The 20,521-nt window shown below is 35.6% G+C and overlaps 1 protein-coding gene across 3 annotated transcripts in view; it reads left to right on the forward strand.

Moving 5' to 3' along the window:
* Window positions 1-20,521, forward strand: part of dclk2a (doublecortin-like kinase 2a) — a 50,073-nt gene that overhangs the window by 14,761 nt on the left and 14,791 nt on the right. For 2 of the 3 annotated variants that reach the window (XR_014626500.1, XM_084402263.1), the window contains exons 3-10: window positions 7,224-7,353; window positions 10,176-10,283; window positions 11,141-11,197; window positions 14,335-14,429; window positions 17,732-17,816; window positions 18,263-18,368; window positions 18,735-18,792; window positions 19,803-19,922. Coding sequence is in view for 2 of the 3 variants with exons in the window: in XM_084402263.1 (XP_084258389.1) it covers window positions 7,224-7,353; window positions 10,176-10,283; window positions 11,141-11,197; window positions 14,335-14,429; window positions 17,732-17,816; window positions 18,263-18,368; window positions 18,735-18,792; window positions 19,803-19,922 (759 nt within the window). In the remaining variant the exon portion in view is untranslated. The remainder of the gene's footprint in view (window positions 1-7,223; window positions 7,354-10,175; window positions 10,284-11,140; window positions 11,198-14,334; window positions 14,430-17,731; window positions 17,817-18,262; window positions 18,369-18,734; window positions 18,793-19,802; window positions 19,923-20,521) is intronic. The other variant, XM_084402264.1, reaches the window with a different exon arrangement.

The raw sequence follows: 20,521 nt of genomic DNA on the forward strand, positions 1-20,521 counted from the left end.
GATCCAGCTATCATTCATTCAAGTGCTATTAAACCATTCAAGCGTGATAAGATGCAAAATAAAGAGAGAAAAAAAGAATTCAAATCTGTACTGGCACGCCATCTGTGAAGTGGCTCTCTGTGAACAAACACCCGAAATGCACGCACATGATCCCTCACTGACTCATTGCTCTTGACTGAATATGTTTACTTTTGTAGCTTTAATAAGGATTAGTCTATATTCAGTTTTGAATTTATTGCAGTGAAGGCTGTGCAGTGTTATATTATTCAGTTTCTGTATATTTGCCTGCTAGACCAACGCTATCTCACGACCAATTCGTACGAATTCGTACGAATGATAAAAAGTTGGCTAATTCGTACTAATTCGTACGACCTCACTCGTACGAATTTGTACGATTTGTCTAAACCCACGTGATGGGTAGGTTTAGGGGTGGGGTCAGGGGTAGGTCATTCGTATGAATTCATACGAATTGGCCAATTCGTAAAATATGTACGATTTTGCAAAAATCAGGTCAGGTCGTATGAATTCGTACGAATAAGCCACCTCGTAGAATTTGTACGTTTTCCTGAAAATCTTAAATCACTGTTTACAAGGTTACATGGTTCAAAAACAACGAAAACAACTTTTTTTGTGCATTTTAGCGGGGCAGGTAAACATCTGAACCGGCCCAACTGGGCCAGTAGAAAAAAAGCCTTGCTTTGCACTGCTAAATATGACATTTTTTACAATGGGTTTATGTTTTAATTTCACTTAAATTAAAAGTAGTTAGTTATATATTTTAAAGCCTGTTCAATTTTTAAATTGATAGCTTTCAATTATACTGTAATGTTGAATGGCTATAATTAAGGGCTAGAATTGAGAAAACAAAATAATTGAGACATCAGGATCAGTACTGGTATCATTGATACTGGCCTTCATTAGTGCTTAGTAAAAAGATGCCATTAAACAGATATTTAAAATATACAGTCTTTATGGTTTCAACATTTAATTTGGAGATTCAATGTAAAAGTATTACAATATAAAAATATATGAAAAACTTTAAGGTTATAGGTGTGATTAACTGCGATTAATTACAGAAAAATGTGACTATTTAATTTTTTTTTAAATCGTTTTTAATCGACCAATTCCTGTCACTCATAAGTTTTTGGAAAATACATAATGCAAGACACCAAATAAAATGCTGTTTTTAAGACACCTGGACTAGTTGAACGTCAAAAATATGTTGTTGGGATTCCTGTGTCTCAGATACAGAATATTATTTATTAATATTTCTGTTTTATAATGAATGCCGAGAAATTGTAACTCTACTCAAACATGAATTTGGCATCACTATTTCTGCTAATTTTATTCAAGTACACAATTCAAATAATATTCATATTATTATATTTTTCAAATTCAAATGTTTAATATTATAGTGGCAGATAAGCCCTTTGATTGACTCTGTCCCACACAGCAGATTTAGCGTGGGGGGCACGGTGCTGATGTTACTGTGGTTTGACAGCTCATGTCATCGCAGTGATAAATTAAAGCTGATGTCCCATTCTCCGCCTCGTCCTCATCAGTTAGACTTTTGATGACAGACTTCTGAGACTGCCTTTATTTTTCTTTTGTGAGCAGTTGAAGCTGTGGGAGCTGCTTTAGCTCCACTGTAAAAAAATGTAGGTGAAAGAGCAAAAATGTTTGGTAAATAAATAAAAAAAAGTGCTTCATGTGGTAACATCAAAATTTGAATTAAGTAAAAAATATTATGTATTATACAAAAGTTTTGATCCTCTAATCTGATTGGCCAAGATAGTTTTTAAAAAAAATGTTTTTGGAAGTATATTATGCTCAGCGTTTAAAAAAAAAAATAGGAATACTTTGAAATATTATAACAATTATGACAAATTTCTCTTTTAATATACTTTAAAATGTCATTTATTCCTGTGATTGCAAATCTAATTTTTCAGCAGTCATTGTCAGTGTCACCATTCTGAAGACTTTGATACATTTTTTTCCAGGATTCTTTGATGAATATAATGTTCAAAAGAACAGCAATTGTTTGAAATATAATATTCTTGTAATACTGTAAATGTTTTTCCTGTCACTTAATCCATTTAATACCTTTAATCCTTGCTGAATTCTTAATAAGTAAAAGTAGCCTATTAATTTTTTTTTTTTTTTTTACTAAGGAGCCCAAATTTTGAATGGTGGTGTGTTTAACAATTGTAGTACATTAAAACAAACAGTAATTTGGTTTATTCTATGTCCTTGCCTGCTACAGTATGTGCACAATATTGAATAGTTATTAAACTGCAAAGAATTGAATTTATTTGTTCTTGATAGTCATTGGCACTCTTTGATTTTTGTACTTTTTACATTATTTCATTTCCAACTCACTGATCTATTTGGCAGCAGAAGTGAGTGCCCCATTAAGTATGACTTTAAACGTATCAGTTGCTGAACACACAATCGTAACTTCATTTTCTCTGTGAAAGGCTCATTTGTCAACGCTGCCTTTAATGGCATCAATTATTAATGGCTGATGTGAGGAAAGCCTCTCCTGTGCTTCAGTAGCTAATGGTTGACAAACTCCTCCAAGCCTAGAAGGTTCCAGCTCATCCAAAACCTCTGAGGAATCGATTTTGCTTGAAAGAAACAGTAAAGCTTACAATACATAAGCAGTAGTCAGACATGTGCTGGAGATACTGTATAGTAGCTGTTCTGTTTCTCCCTAAATCAAGTCTGTTTGGCTAATGCTCTGATCTTGTAACATTCCTGTATTCTGCTTTGGATCAAATAAGTACCCGATCACCCCATCCAATGAAACAGCAGTATACCATAGTGTGTGACTTTGTTTTGAGCATAGACTTCATCCCCTCATCCCATTTATATGCTTTCTTTCTTTCCGTCTTGACACAGTGTAGAGCAGTTCTGCTCTTATACCCTTCATTACTGTCAGCCAAATAAAGCTGAGCTGTTATTACTCTCAGCACCCTGTCGGGTCTCTCTAGGCACAGGCCTGTACTTAACTGGGCTTTGGTAGACGGACAAGAATTAAGAGGAGCTTAATAATACAAGTCTTAATGAACACCTTGCAAGAAACTTAAAATAAAATGATCCGTAAAAGACTTGTTTAGAAATTTGTAATGCTCATTGTAATAGTCACTTTTTTTGATCTAACAACTATCGTAATAGCCTTGAAACCATGAGCAATGTCCTAGCAAACCCACAGAACACGTTAACTGATTAGAATACTCATAACTTCTCAAAATACTGAGAAAGTTGGCAATGTGTGGTGACCGTTTTTGCACAGTTGTTTATTCTAGAATTCATGAACACCCTTTTGTTTAAAATATGGTTTTAGAAGGGCCACATTGGTCTGTTATTGGTACTAGCTGGTTATTGCATGTAGACCAGCATGACTAATTTTTCCAGCTTGAAGTATTCTGGTAACCACAAATAAAATGTTTTAAATGTTTAAATCTAAGTTGGTAGGTTGTTTGTGTTGTTTTCAGAATATGCTATGCATGTAATTGCTATGGCATCTTCAAAATAAACCAATAGAGTATTGCTTTAGTGCAGTGGATCTTAATGGGATAGTACACCCAAAAATGTAATTCTGTCATAATTTACTCACCCTCAAGTTTTCCAAACCTGTATATCTGCTGAACACAAAGAAATATATTTTTATATATCACCATTGACTTCCACAGTAGGAACACACACTGCCATCTTGCTAATGATATGCTTAATAAATATACAAATAAACCTTACAATGACATCCCAATGAACAAAATATCTGATTGACAGGAAGGAATTTTTATTGACCACCAGATGGCGAAGTAGAGCACTGTGTCAAAAGCTTCGAAGCGCCAACGCAGTTTGTTGTAAAAGCCTCTCTGCTTCAGAAGCCTCATTCGGCACATCCCTAGTCAGAATAAACACGAAATACACGTGATCGTTGTCATGCGGTGAATCCAGCCAATCGTAGAACAGCAGAGCAACGGCTCTCGAATCGCTCTCGCAGTACTTCGATGGCATCTGCTCATGCACTGCTTCAAGTCAGCCGCCGATCGGTCTGCGCAGCGCTGCATGAAGTCGAGCAAGCCAGTCACGTGTCCTGTGTTCTCATTGGTTCATTGTTTTATTGTGCACAGGTGCTCCTTGTTAGTCATTAGTCTCTGTGTATAATAGCCCTCAAGTCACCATTGTTTCTTGGCTTTGTTTCCTGTAACTGCTTTTCGGTGAGTTTCATGTCATGTTATGTTTAAGTTTAGTTTTAGTTTTCACATTCATGTATTCATGTTTATGTTATAGTTCTGTCTGTTTTGTATCACGTTAATAAAGCTGCGTTTGGGTTCACTACACTTGCCTCACTGGACTACATTACACAAATGTTTATACCCAATAAAATATTTTAGAGCTTGAGAAAATTTGTGAAAAATTACATCAATTTTTTTTTTTTTTTTTTTTTACCCCTGTTTTTTTTTTTTTTTTTTTGACATGCTTCTATGTGCTTTTTGAATGTATAGGTTTAAAAATGTGTATCTTGTGCTTCCAACAATCAGTTTACAGAAAGACTTTTGACTCTGTTCCAGACTGTATTTTAATTCACAGATCCAATTCCTCAGCTAAAACATTTCAGGCATGTTTAATAATCTCCCATTGTGTCTTTAGTCTGCCACTGTACTCAGGCCAGCAACTGGGCCCATATGTTCCTCTAATCTTCTGATTGATGGAAATACTGCTCAAGATCCGTCCCGCAGACCGACCTTCCTTGTGACGTTTTATGTGTGCAGTGAGGATATTTAAAGATTAAACTCCTCTTTTGCCATTAGAGGCTGTTGAATGTTTATTATTAGCATTATGTCAAAGTCTAAAAGCGATCTTAGAGCAATTCTTTCTCGGCCTTTTTTGTCTCTCTATACAGTGTCAGACTCATGATGGTAAAGAGTGGGCTGTGTTCCCCTCCATCTGTCTGTGATCTTTCACTCAATTCCATGTAGATGTGTGTTTGATGCTCCACATTGGGACCATCTGCTTCTTGCTGCCCACCTCCATGTGTGGAGGAGTGGGCTGAAATCCGGACGTCATTCTTTGCCCACTACCACTGCGGCTGTGTGTATGTGGGTGTGTTTGCATGTGCTCTCAAATTGTTTCCTTTTTTGTATTCCTAGTGATGCATTTGTAACTGGGACAACAGAAAAAGTATTCTGTGAATTTTACCCAACAGAGGTTAAATAAGGCCTAGGTTTGGCTGTATAGGAGGATTATAGAAGTTTGGGCCCAATTAAGCAATTAACAGCCGGCAATTTTATTACAAAGACTCAACACCATGAATCAACAACAAAAAAATGGTTCATATTGAGTCCAAAGTTGAATGTGAAGACCAGGAATAAAATAAAACAGTCTCAATAGTCCTTCTGGATCCCTTGTGTTTGTATAGTACTCAAATGTCCATGTATAAAGGCCTTTTTGGGTTTTCAACCCGGGTAGTGTGTATGTGCTTAGTTTTCAGTTTGGATCCGTGTTGAATCACGATGATTCTTTTGAATCGTAGATCAGGGTCTGGCTCGCCGTTCAAAGGTGGATCACTCAAACAGAATCAGCATTAAAAAGAGTTATTGTAAAAGAAAGACCAGTAATCAAAGCATTGACCGTTTTTTTCCCCCTCAGTAACAGGATGAATTGGCAGCCTCGTGCGTGCATGTTCAGCTGGCTTCTTAGTCTGACTTTAATATAAATTGACTCACTCAACATACCGCAGAAGTTAACCACAGTGGTTAATCATAGTACTGCACCAAAGATACAGGAGTTTCTTTGTGGTATAAAAATCAAAAGTAGTTACAAATAAATTTACTTTAAAGAAAAAATATGAATGTACAATTCATAGGGGTTACACATTGCATATTACTCAGCCTGAATTCAGATTTGGTAAATTTATCTAAAAGTAGCAATGCACTGAACTTTCAACAGAAAATATTTGAACAAATTAATTTTGGTTTCGGTCAAAAACGGCCCAAATCAAGTTGATGTTTAATTAGCTTTTCTCCAAAGACTGTCACCATCTATTTTGCACACAACGTGGATAAGCTACATCAGGGAAGCATGTCAGCTGCGTGGAAACTAGGAGGACTGGGTTGACAATGATTTCTTGTTTTTAATTCATCTTAATTTTGATGAACCAGTATCTTTTAGTCTATACTGTTTTCAGTTGATGCATGAACAAAACTTCCCTGAACATTATTTGTAGTGTGCATCTGATCTAATAGCCAAAACAGGCTTTGCTATTTGTTACTTTTGATATGGAACAAAGTCTCCGCTTTCAAAAAATGTCAATTTTATAATAGAATTCAAACAATAAGTGTCATTTGATGTTGGTCTTTAATGGCGTTACAGATTGCTGTAGATGCCTCAGTTCAAGCGACACATGATCCGTTTATCTGTTTCCCTTTACTACTAGTTATAGCACAAAATAAATATGAATGAACATCAGAAAGTTAGTTGAAAGAAACTACAACTAAAATGCATCATGTCTCATAATCGTTCAATCAGTGTTTCAACCACGGTAAGAAGTCAGTAAAACAGCTTGGAAAGAATGTCATTACATTTACCTCAGGGAAGCTATTCAATGTCCATAGCTCATTAGTCAAAAAAAACCTGTAGAGAGGTGTATTTTGCTAAATATATGCACTATAGTATTTATTGTTTGAATAAATCTGTCATTAAAACAAGTTTTTATTACAGACATGGTTTAAATTCCCAGGTATTAACCTCCTAGAACAATACTGAACTAAAAATTATGGTTTCTATTTCTTGCTGTGTTTACAGTAATACAAAGTAATACACACTTGAAAAATTCAAGCTAGTGTAGCTATTGGCAGGCCGACACGGAATCTGCACCCACAGATACAGCTCCAACTCCATACAGAAGAGGAATGCCTATCATTGATAAAATTCTACAATCATGCTTTCAGCTACCAATAAGAGTGTACTGCCTTCAGTTCTGATTAACAGATTTTATCACATTTATGTCCAATAAGTGCAAACAATCCGCAGATTCAGTAGATACTGGTATTTCAAACTCCTGGTCTAAATAGACTGAGGCGCAACATTGTGAACTACGACATGCTTTATCAGTTAATCAGATAGCTGTTGCAGTCACATGATTACTTCCATTCATTTCTCAAACAGTGTTTCTCTCTTTTTCTCTTCCCCCACCCCTTCCTCTCTCTGTTCAGATTACATGTTTGCAGGATTTTTTCGGGGACGATGACGTATTCATCGCGTGCGGCCCAGAGAAACACCGTTACGCACAGGATGATTTTGTGTTGGATCACAGTGGTAAGGCTTCCACAGCCTTTATAACCGGTATGCTCAGCTAAACCCTAACTTCATTTCAACCAAATGTTTCTCATACTAAACTCTAATTAAAATTTGTATCCCTTCACTACACATCTAGGAAGACATATCACACACACACACACACACTGTATAAACATCACATTGATCCAGAAAAGTTGGGACATTTTGTAAAATGCAATAAAATCAAGAATCTGTGATTTGTTCATTCTCTTCAACCTTTATTGAACTGACAAAAGTACAGAGAAATGATTCAAATGATTTGTATTTTGTAAATATAAACACATTTTGATTTTGATTGCTGCAACACACTCCGAAAAGTTATGATAGAGGCAAAATAAATAGATTACAGAATATCCAGTTAAACTGTTTTGAAACAGTCCACAATTAGCAGGTGAATTACTAGAAGGTGAGGGTATCGTGTTTGGGTAAAAGGAAGATCCACCAAAGGCTCAATTTTTTTTCAAGCAAATCTGGGTCATGGCTTGATGAACTTTATATGCTGCTGTGTTAAAAATAGCCACATGGGCTCAGGAGTACTTTGGAAAACCGTTGTCGCTCAACACAGTCTGCCGCTGTATCAAGAAATGCCACTTGAATCTCTGTTACGCAAGGAGAAAGCTATACATCTGTTCAATGCAGAGATGCTGTTGAGTTCTCTGGGCCCGAGTTCATCTCAGATGGTCCAAACGACAGTGGAAATGTGTGCTGTGGTCAGATGAATCCACGTGAAGGCACCTTTGATGTGGAGATATATTGGGATTGTACAGAGACATTTAATGGCATCAAGATGACATCTTTAATGCCAGGCCTCATTCTGCACGTGCTACAACAGAGCCTCTTGCCTCTGTCCCAACTTGTTTGGAGTGTTGCATCCATCAAAATTTGATTACATTTACAAAATACAATTAAGTTGGTCAGTGAAAACATTGAACACTTTTGAAACACTTTTCTTTGTACTTTTGTCAGTTAAATAAAGGTGTAAGAGAATGAACAAATCACAGATTATTGATTTTATTGCATTTTACAAAATTCTCCAAATTTTCTGGAAAATGGGGTTGTACATTAATATACAATTACATATTAAATGATTTCTGAAGGATAATTTAAAACACTGCTGAAAACTAATGATGCTGAAATTTCAAGTTTAAATTTGAAATTGTCACAGGAATAAATTACATTTTAATTTGAATATATTTTTGATCAAATAAATGCACAAGAGATGGTTGTGTGCTTTTTTTCCATATCTCAGCTAGTCTTTAATATTTATATTGAGAACTTATTTTTATAGGGAATAAAATGACTTTTTTTTCCATCAGTGCTTTAAAACAAATAAACAGAGCACAGAACAACTAATTGATATGTTGTATTTGTTCATATTAATAACTTGCTATCAGCACAAAAACACCATAGAATTGTCTCCTAGAGAAAAAAGTGATAGGATTGCAATAGTATCATTTTCATAATGGAGTCATTCATTCACATTCATTCACTGGGTTGCAAAAATGAATCCATTTTCCAGAATGAACACATGGGACCAAAGGATTACCTTTGTCAGAGGAAGTGACCTTGTTATGAGAAGTTCCTCACCATTGTTCAGTGTGCAGTTTGTGTTTGTCTACTAGTGAACATGAAAGTGCAGGTGGGGAAGTGAAGATGTTCTGTGGCCATGAAGTTCTAAATAAAATTATATGACTTTGCCTATAATTTTCGTCCTGTTTTGCTGAAACGCCTCCATTTCCTGTAACATTTACCACACACACACACACACTGTGTGATAACTTGATTCGTAGCTGTGTGAATTTAGTTCAGCTTCTTGGCATTTTGTCCTAGTTCTTCCCCACTGCCCCACTTAGACTAAGTAGGACTTTTCCAAAAATATAAAGAAACGGTAAGTTTGCGTCTGACTGTATTTACTGCTCAACCTCTTCTTTCCGCAGCAGAAGTGGAGTGTCCTTAAAACGCAAGCCCACCCCAAATCTAAATCTTCTGTAACTAAAGAACTCATTACACGTTCTCTCTCAGATTCTGCTTTATACTAAGCCCCATGAAACAGATTAGCTTGGCAGTAATGGCATTTTAATAATGTCATTCGGCTTGTTTTAACTTCATCACTCCATGATCTAGTGCTCATCCGCTAATTTATCACTGCTCTGCATCATTAGCAAGTGCCGTGTAATCGACAGGACAGATCGGGCCCACTATAGCTGCTGTTAAGGATGAGTCATTTCTTACTGAAGTTCTGCATCCACTGCTCTCATTAGAAAGATGGGCTGCTCTCATCGGCATTGGGTAGACAATTTGATTATGCCTCTGCGGAAGGCTTCACAGTCTTGGCACATGCGAATATATCTGCAGATACCACTTATTTACTAACAAACATTCATATCAGGCCTGATACAAGCATTTTGTGTACATTTTGGTGTTTGTACGCATGTATGTTCCTGTCTGTGTGACTGTTGTACTGCACATACTGTAAATCACCAGATTTATACACAACCGTTCAGAAGTCAGGGGCCAATGTGATAAAATGTTTTATTTTATTTTTAAATAATACTGTGATTTATTTTGTAATTCTATTCATCAAAGAATCCTGAAAACAAAATATTAAGCAACGCAACAGTTTTCAATAGAATTTTGATAATCAGAAATGTGTCTTGAGCCCCAAATCAGCATATTAGAATGATTCCTTAAGGATCATGTGACACTGAAGACTGGAGTAATGGCTGCTGAAACTTTAGCATTGCAAAGAATGAACTACTCCTTATTCTTTGTTTTCTGAGACCTAACTATATACATTCCCTGCTAATTTATGGTGTCTCTGTGTCCAGAATGTCAGGTGCTCAAGTCCTCTTATTCTTCTCGTTCTGCTCCTCCTGTGAGATACTCTGGTAGTAAAAGTCCAGGACCCACCCGCCGCAGCAAATCCCCTGGATCAGGTGAGGATACACTGCACCGCCACTATAGTCACACTCAGTGTTGGGGCTAACGCATTACAAGTAACGCATCACTTTTACATTTATAACAAAATATCAGAGATTTTTCAGATAAGTAATGCAAGTTCCTTTGTTTTCCCATTTATTGACTGACACCTTTCCTGTCCCCATGCTGAGAGAAATTGGGAGAGGCATTGTGTGCGCTGTCAACATGATAGTTATTGTAGATCTAGACAAAATGTGAGCGTGCATTTACTCAAACAGATTCAGTATTCCTCAATATGAATAAAAACAGTAAAATGCAAACTTAGAATACTGTATTAATATTAAATGTTAAATACGAATATACTTTATGTATTTAATCTCATTTTATTAACCAATGTCTTCACTGGTGACCTTTGATTATCCAATTCAACCATACAAATAAGGAAAAATCATTTTAGTTAAACATCACATTTGCGTTAAATTTTTTTGTTTTTATTACTGAAATAAGAGTGTTGAACTTCTCCTGAACTTCTCCTTCTCCTGGCCTTTACATTTACCAAAAATAGAACTTTTTTATTATTATTATAAAATTAAAAAAACAAGCAAGCCCAGCCCAGGTGAGAAAAAGTAACGCAACGCATTACTTTTTATAAAAAAGATCTAAGTAGCACAATTAGTTACTTTTATCTATCATACTTGGTTTACCTCTTATCACAGAAGGCAGGTTTGGGAAGAATAACAGCAACAGAAACTGAATTTCTGAATCTTTCTGACTACTGTGATTCTCGTGTCACTCCCATTCATTCCCTTTCCCTTTTCCCACTACTTTCTGAAACGCTCTGTTCCTTGTTCAACTGCTTTCCTCTCCACTGTAGTAAGAAGAACTCCCGGACACTTCTCTACAAATAGCCAATCTCCAGTCAAGTCACCAAGTAAGTTTTAATGGTAATACCACTGAAAAGAATTTTTTTTATAGCACTATGTTTTCCCCATGAAATTATATGATATTAGTTGAGGTTTCTTGCACCAAAAAGAGCCATAATTTAGTTTTACATTACCATTTCCACCTTGTTTTTGACCCTTAGAAATAAACAGAATGCTTTTCTATCGTACCTTTAAGACTTCTAAAGGTAAATGACTTCTGTTGTGATTTGCTAACCTCTTCTCATGTGAGTTAAGGTGCGGTCATGTTTATCATTGTTCTGTGAATTTTTTAAGGGCAAAATCCAGTTTTGGATCCACACATTCCACACATTCTGGAATTTTGCATGATGGCGAAATATTTCCCATTGTTCTCAAAAGTGTGCACAAAATTTTTATTTTATATTTCTGATACGGTTTAGTTGGACATTCAGTGTTTTTTTAAATGTTAATACTTGTTTCAGAACATTCAGAGAACATTCAAAAGTAATGTTCCCATAATGTTTGCAAAATTATAAAATGGAATGTTCCCTTAAAGGTAGGGTAGGCAATTTCGGAGAGGCTAGCTATAGCAAACTAGCTTTGAAAGCATAAGATCCCACCCTCCCTTCAGAGCATCTCCAAAGCAACACCTGCTTAAAAACACAGAAACACACACAGCCAGAGCAGAGTCTGCAAAGCATCACGAGAGACCATGTTAAATTACCTCATGTCTCGAAGCACATGACTTAACAATAATAATGAACAAACTACTTTGAGAGCAGAATATATGTTTTTATATTTAGACCACTTCTATTATTGATTGCTAACAAGATGTGAAGAGTTTCAATCAGTATAATAAAAATGGTTTATGAAAAACATTACCTATACCTACCTTTAATGCTTGCACAACCAATATGTATATGACATTCATAACTTAATGGGGACATTAGCTAAAAATTCTTAGAACATACTTTTGTTAGCTGGTTGTGACCTCACCTTAACAGTGCCCCCACTGCCAAGCTGAAACCCAAATATGCATTAGTATGTAAAAAGTAGGCTGCCGCGTGTTAATTTTCTGATATATTCCTTTTAATCACATCCATATCCATTACACTGAATAACAAATCATTTTATGCTAGTTGTTGTTGCTTTTACCATAACTAAGACTAACCAACAAACTGACAACCAGAGAGTCTGACACCCCTATGAAACTCTTGAGCTTCTTGAGAGGAATCTCCCTGTATAATGTTAAGTTTATCTAAAGGACATTCATCTGTGGAATGAGCCGTACATGACCTCTAACCCTTTTGGTGCAGCATTCAATCATACTAACAGCTCTCCTGCATGGCCTTCCAAATCCATCAGCTAGTATACAGAGAGCTAACTCCCATACTGGCCCCTGCCCCAGACCCTGGCTTGAGCATTCTCTAATCTATCAGACATGCCAATTGGATGTGTACAGTAAATGCAGTCATCCTCAAATGCCTTCTGCTTAGACTGGCTAATGCAGTACACACACCCTAAATTCCTATGCCCCTGAACTGTAAAGACTCTATGGCATGCCTGGAGAGAAATCTACTCATGCCACACACTCAACGGGAAATGCCAAGAGCAGCTTTTCGACAAATCCATACTCCCTGTGGATTCTGACGCAACTTGGGATGCTATCCATGATGTGCATAATAGTATTTTTCTGTTAATTTCTTCTGCTAACTATATATGTGGATGGTGTTTATTAAAGGGTGTTTGATGCTTGATATCACTGGGGTTATTCTATGACTTAGCGTTGTGGATTTGGTGTCAGGTGTTTGGTGCGTGTGAACCCTTGTCTCTGTGTTAAGAGACTTATTCTGGGACAAGGAGACATATGCACACGCATTCCTGAGAGGAAAATGTTGGGGTCATTAAGAATTTTTTTATTTTTTTTTCTCATTTGTTAACATTAGTAAATGCATTAGTTAACATGAACAAATTATAAGCAATATATTTTTTACAGCATTTATGAACTTTTCTTAATGTTAGTTCATTATACAGTTACATATTGTTCATTGTTTGCTCATGTTAGTTCACAGTGCAACTAATGTTAACAGATGCAAGTAAACAGAAATTGACATTAACTAAAATTAATAAATGCTGTAGAACTAATGTAGTTAACATAATGCAACATTATTGTACATTTATTAATTTAACAATTTAAACAAATAGGCCTAAATTTCTATTGAACTTTGTTTATCAAGAAAGAAAGTTTTATATATATATATATATATATATCTCATGGGTTCGACAAAAATATTAAGCAGCACAACTATTTTCAACACTGATAATAATAATAAATGTTTCTTGAGCACCAAATCTTACTTATCTTCTTTTGAATAGTAGTGTATGTTTATACTGTGTACACCAATATTAAATTAAGACTCCAGTTATACAAGTAGAAAAATATGCCTTGTTCTGCTTAATTAATAATTGAATTCTGTCATTGTTTACATGATTCTTAAACCTATATGGTTCTTTCTTTTGTGGAACATAATGTTGGCACTTCTCTTGTCCATACAATGGAAGTGAGTGGTGAAAATGTGCTGTCAGACTGTAAAAATGAACAAAAGCACCATAGAATGACCATACACGACTAAAGTAGTCTAAAGCTTTGTGTGAGGAAAAGAAGAATTTGAGTTATTCATTAGGAATTTCCTTTTCCAGTGTTGCTCTTAAACCTCAATCACGTTCAACTAAGAATTTAAATAACCTCACATTCAAATTTGACTGCTAGGATGAAGTGAAAGAATCATACAATTTCAAAAGACTGGAAAGTCATATAGACTTGTTTTTTGTTATATTTTTCAAAGCTTGATCACCACATTAACATTCACTTTCATTGGTTTTATCTGTCTTTTTGTTGTCTACGGAAGAAAGTACAGGTTTGGAAATGCCAGAAAGTGAGTAAATGATGACAGAATTAGATTAAGTGAGGTCCCTATTCATTTTGAGATCACATGACCAGAACAGACCATGAACTCAGCTTACTTTATGTAGGTAACATCATCTTTAAACAGACTTATGAGGTCTTAAGCAATGCATGTGCAGCAGAAAATGAGTGTAAGAAGTAACACCATTTTTTTCTCTCTCTTTTCTATGTCTCCCTTCCTCTTCTTGCTACACTCCTCAGTAAATGGAGTACCCAACAGCCAAATCACTACCCCCAAATCCGCCAAATCCTCCAGCTCCTCCCCAACCAGCCCCCGCAGCATGCGCAACTTCAAGGTAAACCCGTTGGCATGGCAACTCTGTGCTGCTAATCAGTTTACAGACAAACATTGCTAGTTTTAGAATAGATTATTTCTTCAAGTCAAAAATAAGATCAGGCTTCTGGATGCTGACGCATGGATGATAGCATAGCATCATAACACTCTCCTTAGCGATTAAGAGTTTAGTGATGCTGCCTAAATTACTGACTCTCAACAAATTGAAGCAGTTGTAACACCCTTAAATTTCAAGTTCAAGTGATGACACTTTATCAGAATATGCTAACTTCTCTTTTTTTATACTGCAATTCAGGGGGAAAAAAGGATTTAGAAAGTCATATTTGTTCTGCTGTCTAATGTTTTCATACTTTTAATGATAAATGCAAGCTTTTATTTTATTTCTGTGTTGTATTGTTTCAATTACGTTTAGTTCTTTTATTTCTATGCAGTATATGACATGTCAGTGATGTCTCTATACACAATTTTATCTAGACTATAAGGTCGACAAATTATGAAATAAAAATTGAAAGAGTAAATACTGAAAAATATGAAATGAACATTGTTTAAATTGTTATCAGTTTAGTATACTATTGCATATGTTGTACAAGAATGTAGGTCCTCTATTATTAATACACTATATAAACTTCTACAGTGATATATTATTTCTAAGTAGCCTACTTCAGCGATTTTATTATTTCTCTTAGGTACTTATAGTTCAAGTTCGCAGGTAGATTTGGAAAACCCTTATGGTAGTTCCCTGTTACCTCACAACTCACATGTGCAAGGTGCATAAAGCACTTGAGCTTTCAGTAGTTGTCTCTATAGAGGTCGTTTAGTATCAGTGGATTTGTACATTATCTGGTAAGGACATAGAAATCCACTCTGAAAGACCTAATCAATTCTATTCTTGGAGGCATTGTGAGTTGATGCATTGAGATCTTGCTGAGATCTGACTACGGCACACTGTAATTTGACCAAAGCTCAAAGTCAAGTACAATCATAGCCTCGAGAACTCCTGGTGTTAATCTGCTTAACTGACCTGTCTGTCAGACAGTAAGCTTCTTGGTGTACGGGTGCTATCCTTAAAGCTTTTTGAAGAAACGCACATGGAGAAATTTCATGACAAGGATCAACTTTCATTCATTTTTTGAGAGGATCTAGTGCTATATTTAGTAGTGAATAGTGAGTTATTTGGCACACACTAAGTGAACCAAATGAGATCTCAATTGTTTTTTTGTTTTTTTTGTTTTTTTTCTGAGAGAGCAATGCAATTAAACGGAGAAAAACACCTTAGTGATCTCACATCTCAACATGTCACATATTGTGCATACTCAGATTTACTAACATATTAAGTCTACAATCACTATTCAGAAATTTTGAATTTAAATGAATGAATACGATTTTTTTTTCACCAATATTATGCATATAAATTCTTTGTAGTATTGTACGCCATAAATTGCCATTTTTTATATTTATTTTTCCTAATACGAACTCTGAGATGCACATCTAAAACAAAGTTAAATGTTAGTTAAATAAAATATAACATATACTTCATAAAAGTCTAACAAGCCATATAAGACCAGTGCATAAATTGAGAAATACGCTATTTTCAGAAGCCTGTGACTGTCTATCATGAAACAGCCTTTAACAAATTATTCATAATATTCCACCATTATTGTTCACTTTACTGAAGATATGACTGAATAAGTGGTTTGATGGAAAGTTGCTGGTTCTTTGCACATTGTTCCTGAGATTTCAAGCTAATTTTAGTCCAAACGCGCCAACGTTATGGTTACATAAATATCTTCCCACTTGCCTTTAGTTTAGTTGCAACAAGCGGATAGGAGTCCCCCTCCGTCTCTCTGTACAGGTATTATGAAACTCTGCCTTCTGTAGCAGCATTCATATTAGCTGCAGTTCCTTCTGGATATTCAAGTCTTCATTTGGGTATGATTGTGTGAGTCACTTTAGTAGCACAGTAGTTGGCTTTTCTATATCATTCTGCTATGCATTGGGGTATTTGATTCCTTCAGGGTGGCATATAATACCCAACTGTTGCTTGTGTACCTAGAGGAACCCTGTAGCCTTTATTAAACCAGCTTTAACCAGGATGCTGCCAGTATTTGTCTCCATTGGCTTACTTAGTCTATTCTCACGGCACTGCCACGTCAGTTTAATTCTTTTTTGGCTGCTGAATCAAGATAACATACAGGCTTTTTAACCATGCTGATTGCCAGTCCATTTAAAATATTTTAAGACTAGGTCCATTATTTTGTGTGTGAGTCGCACACAGTTTGTCTTTTAGATAATTATTTTTGTGTCCTCATCAACCATTTATTTCACTAAGGACGATGTTCAATGCCAGATGGCAGTATGTTGTTGATAAACTGATTGTTTTATTGTGAAGGTTTTGTATAATCGCATAGCTTCTATAACCATCTATGCTTTTCTTTTTTTAGTAGGGTTGGGCAATATAGCGAACATTCATGTTTTATAAAGATCTGGTGATAAATATCACAATGATTTTAATTCACTTTTATTTGGCTTGCTTTGCGATCCTTCCTTGTCTAGCGACTTGTGAACATGAGAGTGTTAAGACATGTTTTAGTATCTGTGATACTGTTAAACCTCAGAATCAAAAATAGTAAGGCAATGATGTATACTTTTCCAAAATTTGCACATATTACTATTTGACCTTTCACCTTTTAATGCTTATAATAACAAGCATTTACTTGCCAGGAATACGAATTTGTGAATTAGAAAGGTGAATGTGTATTTTTACCAATAATGACTATTTGTAGTAAATGCACATTCAATAAACATGCAATTTCAGCGGTTTCAGGTAAAGCTTGTTTTATGATTATTTTCACAAAGACATTTGCCCAAATATTGCAGGTGTTCTGTGAGTCAGATATGAATCTGAATGAATCTTCCCCGTTTTTCATTGTAAAAAACTGTGGAAAACATGCCTTGATTTAAGGATACAATCAATTTTTCCAGATTGGCTGGTAACAAATGTAGAAGTAAAAGTATAAGACTTAAATTCATCCACCATTAAGCTAAACAAAGTCTTAAGTATACTCCTACCTTGTATACGATTATTTACTTCTTATATTTTTAAAATGCCCGGCTAAATTTGATGTTGGTTTGCATTAATGATTCATCTTATATGGAAAAAAACACTCTCAATCCATTTTAGACTGCATAAATATCATACGTTTTAGTTATATCGCCCAGCCTTACGTTTTAGTATTTAAATAAAATGTCTAAGGTGTTTTAATTGTTTAAGGTTTTTGAGACTTATTTTGTCTCTGTTTGCAGATTCCGGCACATCACTCCTCTGCAACCAATGTGAACGGCTCCTCTGAGACGCCCCAACAATATAACAACAGTGTGAGCCCTGAAGGTAAGACGTCCACCCGCTATTCATCACTGTCATGCACTCACTCACTCACCTTGGATCTTGGTGTGTTTTAAGTCCAAAAGTCCCCAAAGGGCATTTCAGGGGCATGACAAGCTTTGCCGGTGAAAGTGCTGACACATGCCATTCTGTGCCACATTTGCTCAGGCACTCTCCCACTCGTTCGCACACTGTGGTGGCAGTGTATGAGCAAACGTCCCTGCTCAGCAGTGCATGAGTCAGAATGACCTTCCGTTGTTTATCTGCATAGTGCACTAACCAAATTTGAATTGTTGGATGAGGATGTTGGGGCTAATTTTTTTTTTTTTTACAAAAGGTCTTGTTTTCACCTGACACTTATATTCTGAAAATATTTTTTGTTCATATGGTATGAAAATTGTTGTTATGTGTTTTAATCTGATATGCTTAATGTGTTGGTTTATCCCCTTTAGTTAATGGAAACAGGAACATAGCTGCTTCTACTATTTTGGACAAGTACAAAATTGGCAAAGTTATTGGTGATGGAAACTTTGCTGTGGTTAAGGAGTGTGTTGAACGGTAAGAAAATGACTAGTTATAAAAGACTTGCTTAAACAAAGATGTTCTTTCTGTTAATATCTGTCAGAAAGAGATAAAATGGCCCTGGGGGTCAATAAAATGGTTGCTTTCTGGGTTTTTTTTCTCCCTTCTATGTTCTTTGTTGTTGTCATGTTCCCTGATTAAAATACAGAAAGAAACAGTATTATCTACATCTAGATTCAATACTCCTGTTCATATTTTTAAGCTAAAAGGTTCAAAAGAAGATCTCTTGTGCACTGAAAGGACATCAACCTTTTAAATTGGTCCCTGAGGCTCTGAATGCACTCAAAACAAACCTTCATTATCCTCCTTGGAAAAAGTGTATTGTTCTGTTTCTTTCCTTAGATCCACTGGAAAGGAGTTTGCACTGAAGATCATCGATAAAAACAAATGCAGAGGCAAAGTGAGTTGGACTTAATAGGAACTTTTTTCCACAACAGCCAATGGAGAGTGAACTGAGAAAATACCAGCCATTACTATTCCTTAGCAGCAATAAAACTATATTTTACATTGTTTTTAATGAATAATTCATATATTTTGTCCTTATGACAATGCAGTTAAAGCTGTTTATCAGTTCTGGACCGTGGCTTTAGGTGGGTTATTGCAATGTGAATTATTTACGCCCCAGTGGTCTGTGGAATTTTTGGTCCGTTTAATATTGCTGATTAGATTGAGATTTTATTCATTGCCATTTATCCAGCCTGCTGCAGCTCTTGCAGGTTATAAGAGAAAAGCTAGCCAACACCTAACACAAATGGTCTAAATGCAATCAGTAGATCTTCTGAATGCTTCAGAATAGGTTTTTAGTTTTTTTAATTATTTAACAATAAACCTCTGTGTTTTAACACTATATGATCAAAACTATGTGGACAATATCACATCCATATGTGCTTTTTTATACTCCTCTGAGAAGTCTTTTCACGTTGGAAATTTGGATTTGCTCCTATTTGGACACAGGAGTATCAGTGAGGTCAGGCACTGGTGTTTGGCAATGGCTTGTAGTCGCCATTCCAATTCATCCCGAATGCATTCAGTGTGGCATTAAGGGTTTTTTTGTGCAGTAAATCTTTTCTTTATGGATGTCACAATTGCCACAATGTTGGAATGTCACAAAATGCTATTAAATTATGATTTGTTTTCACTAGAATCACTAGAAACTGTTAATTAGAAGGGGTTGTCCACATACTTTTGTATGAATGCTATGTAAACAGCAGTTATACTGGCGGCCAATGTCTCAATCTAATTTCAGCCTGTGCTTTAACCAAGGAAGTTAGTTTCCTGTTTGCCTTGTTTCCTGCAAGAGCGAACCTCAGGAATTCATGTGGATTTATGCCTCGGCAGCCAAAGACAAAAGACTGCTGAGAAATGCTGTATGGTTGGGAATTTGTAGTGACACATGCTTTGAACACCCAGGAGCATCTGATCGAGAATGAGGTGGCGGTGTTGAGGCGTGTTAAGCATCCTAATATCATCATGCTGATTGAGGAGGTGGATACGCCCACTGAGCTCTATCTAGTCATGGAACTTGTGAAGGTACTGTTTGTTAGTCACCTCTTAAACTGTATCTCTCAACAACGCACATTTACACGTGTTCTTACCACACCATATACTATGTTGCATTTAAAGACAACATAAAAACATTTATATTCTTTACTTGATAAATGTCCCTGGTCTTATTGTGCATGATTGATTGGTGTACACTGTACACTGACAAAAAATATTTTGTAAATATGTAAAACTTTTCTCTGCTTCTGAAACTTATGTTTATATCATACACTAACAATCAAAAGCCAAAAGGGCCTTAACTGTATTTGATTAAAATGCAGTAAAAACAGTAATATTGTGAAATACCATTGCCGTTTAAAATAACTTTTCTATTTTAACATTTTAATATAATCATAATTTGAATTTTATTAAAATATTTACATAAAGCTGAATTTTCAGCAGCCATTTTTGTGGAAACCATGTTACATTTATTCAGGATACTGAAAGTCAGCATTAATTAGAGATATAAATATTTTGTAATATTATAAATGTTTAATGCACCTTGCTGAATAAAAGTATTTTCATTATTCCCAAACTTTTGAACGGTAGTGTTTGTATAAAATAAAACTAAACTAATAATATAATAT

Source organism: Rutilus rutilus, assembly GCF_951802725.1.
Source record: "Rutilus rutilus genome assembly, chromosome: 2".
In the NCBI taxonomy this organism is placed as follows: Eukaryota; Metazoa; Chordata; class Actinopteri; order Cypriniformes; family Leuciscidae; genus Rutilus; species Rutilus rutilus.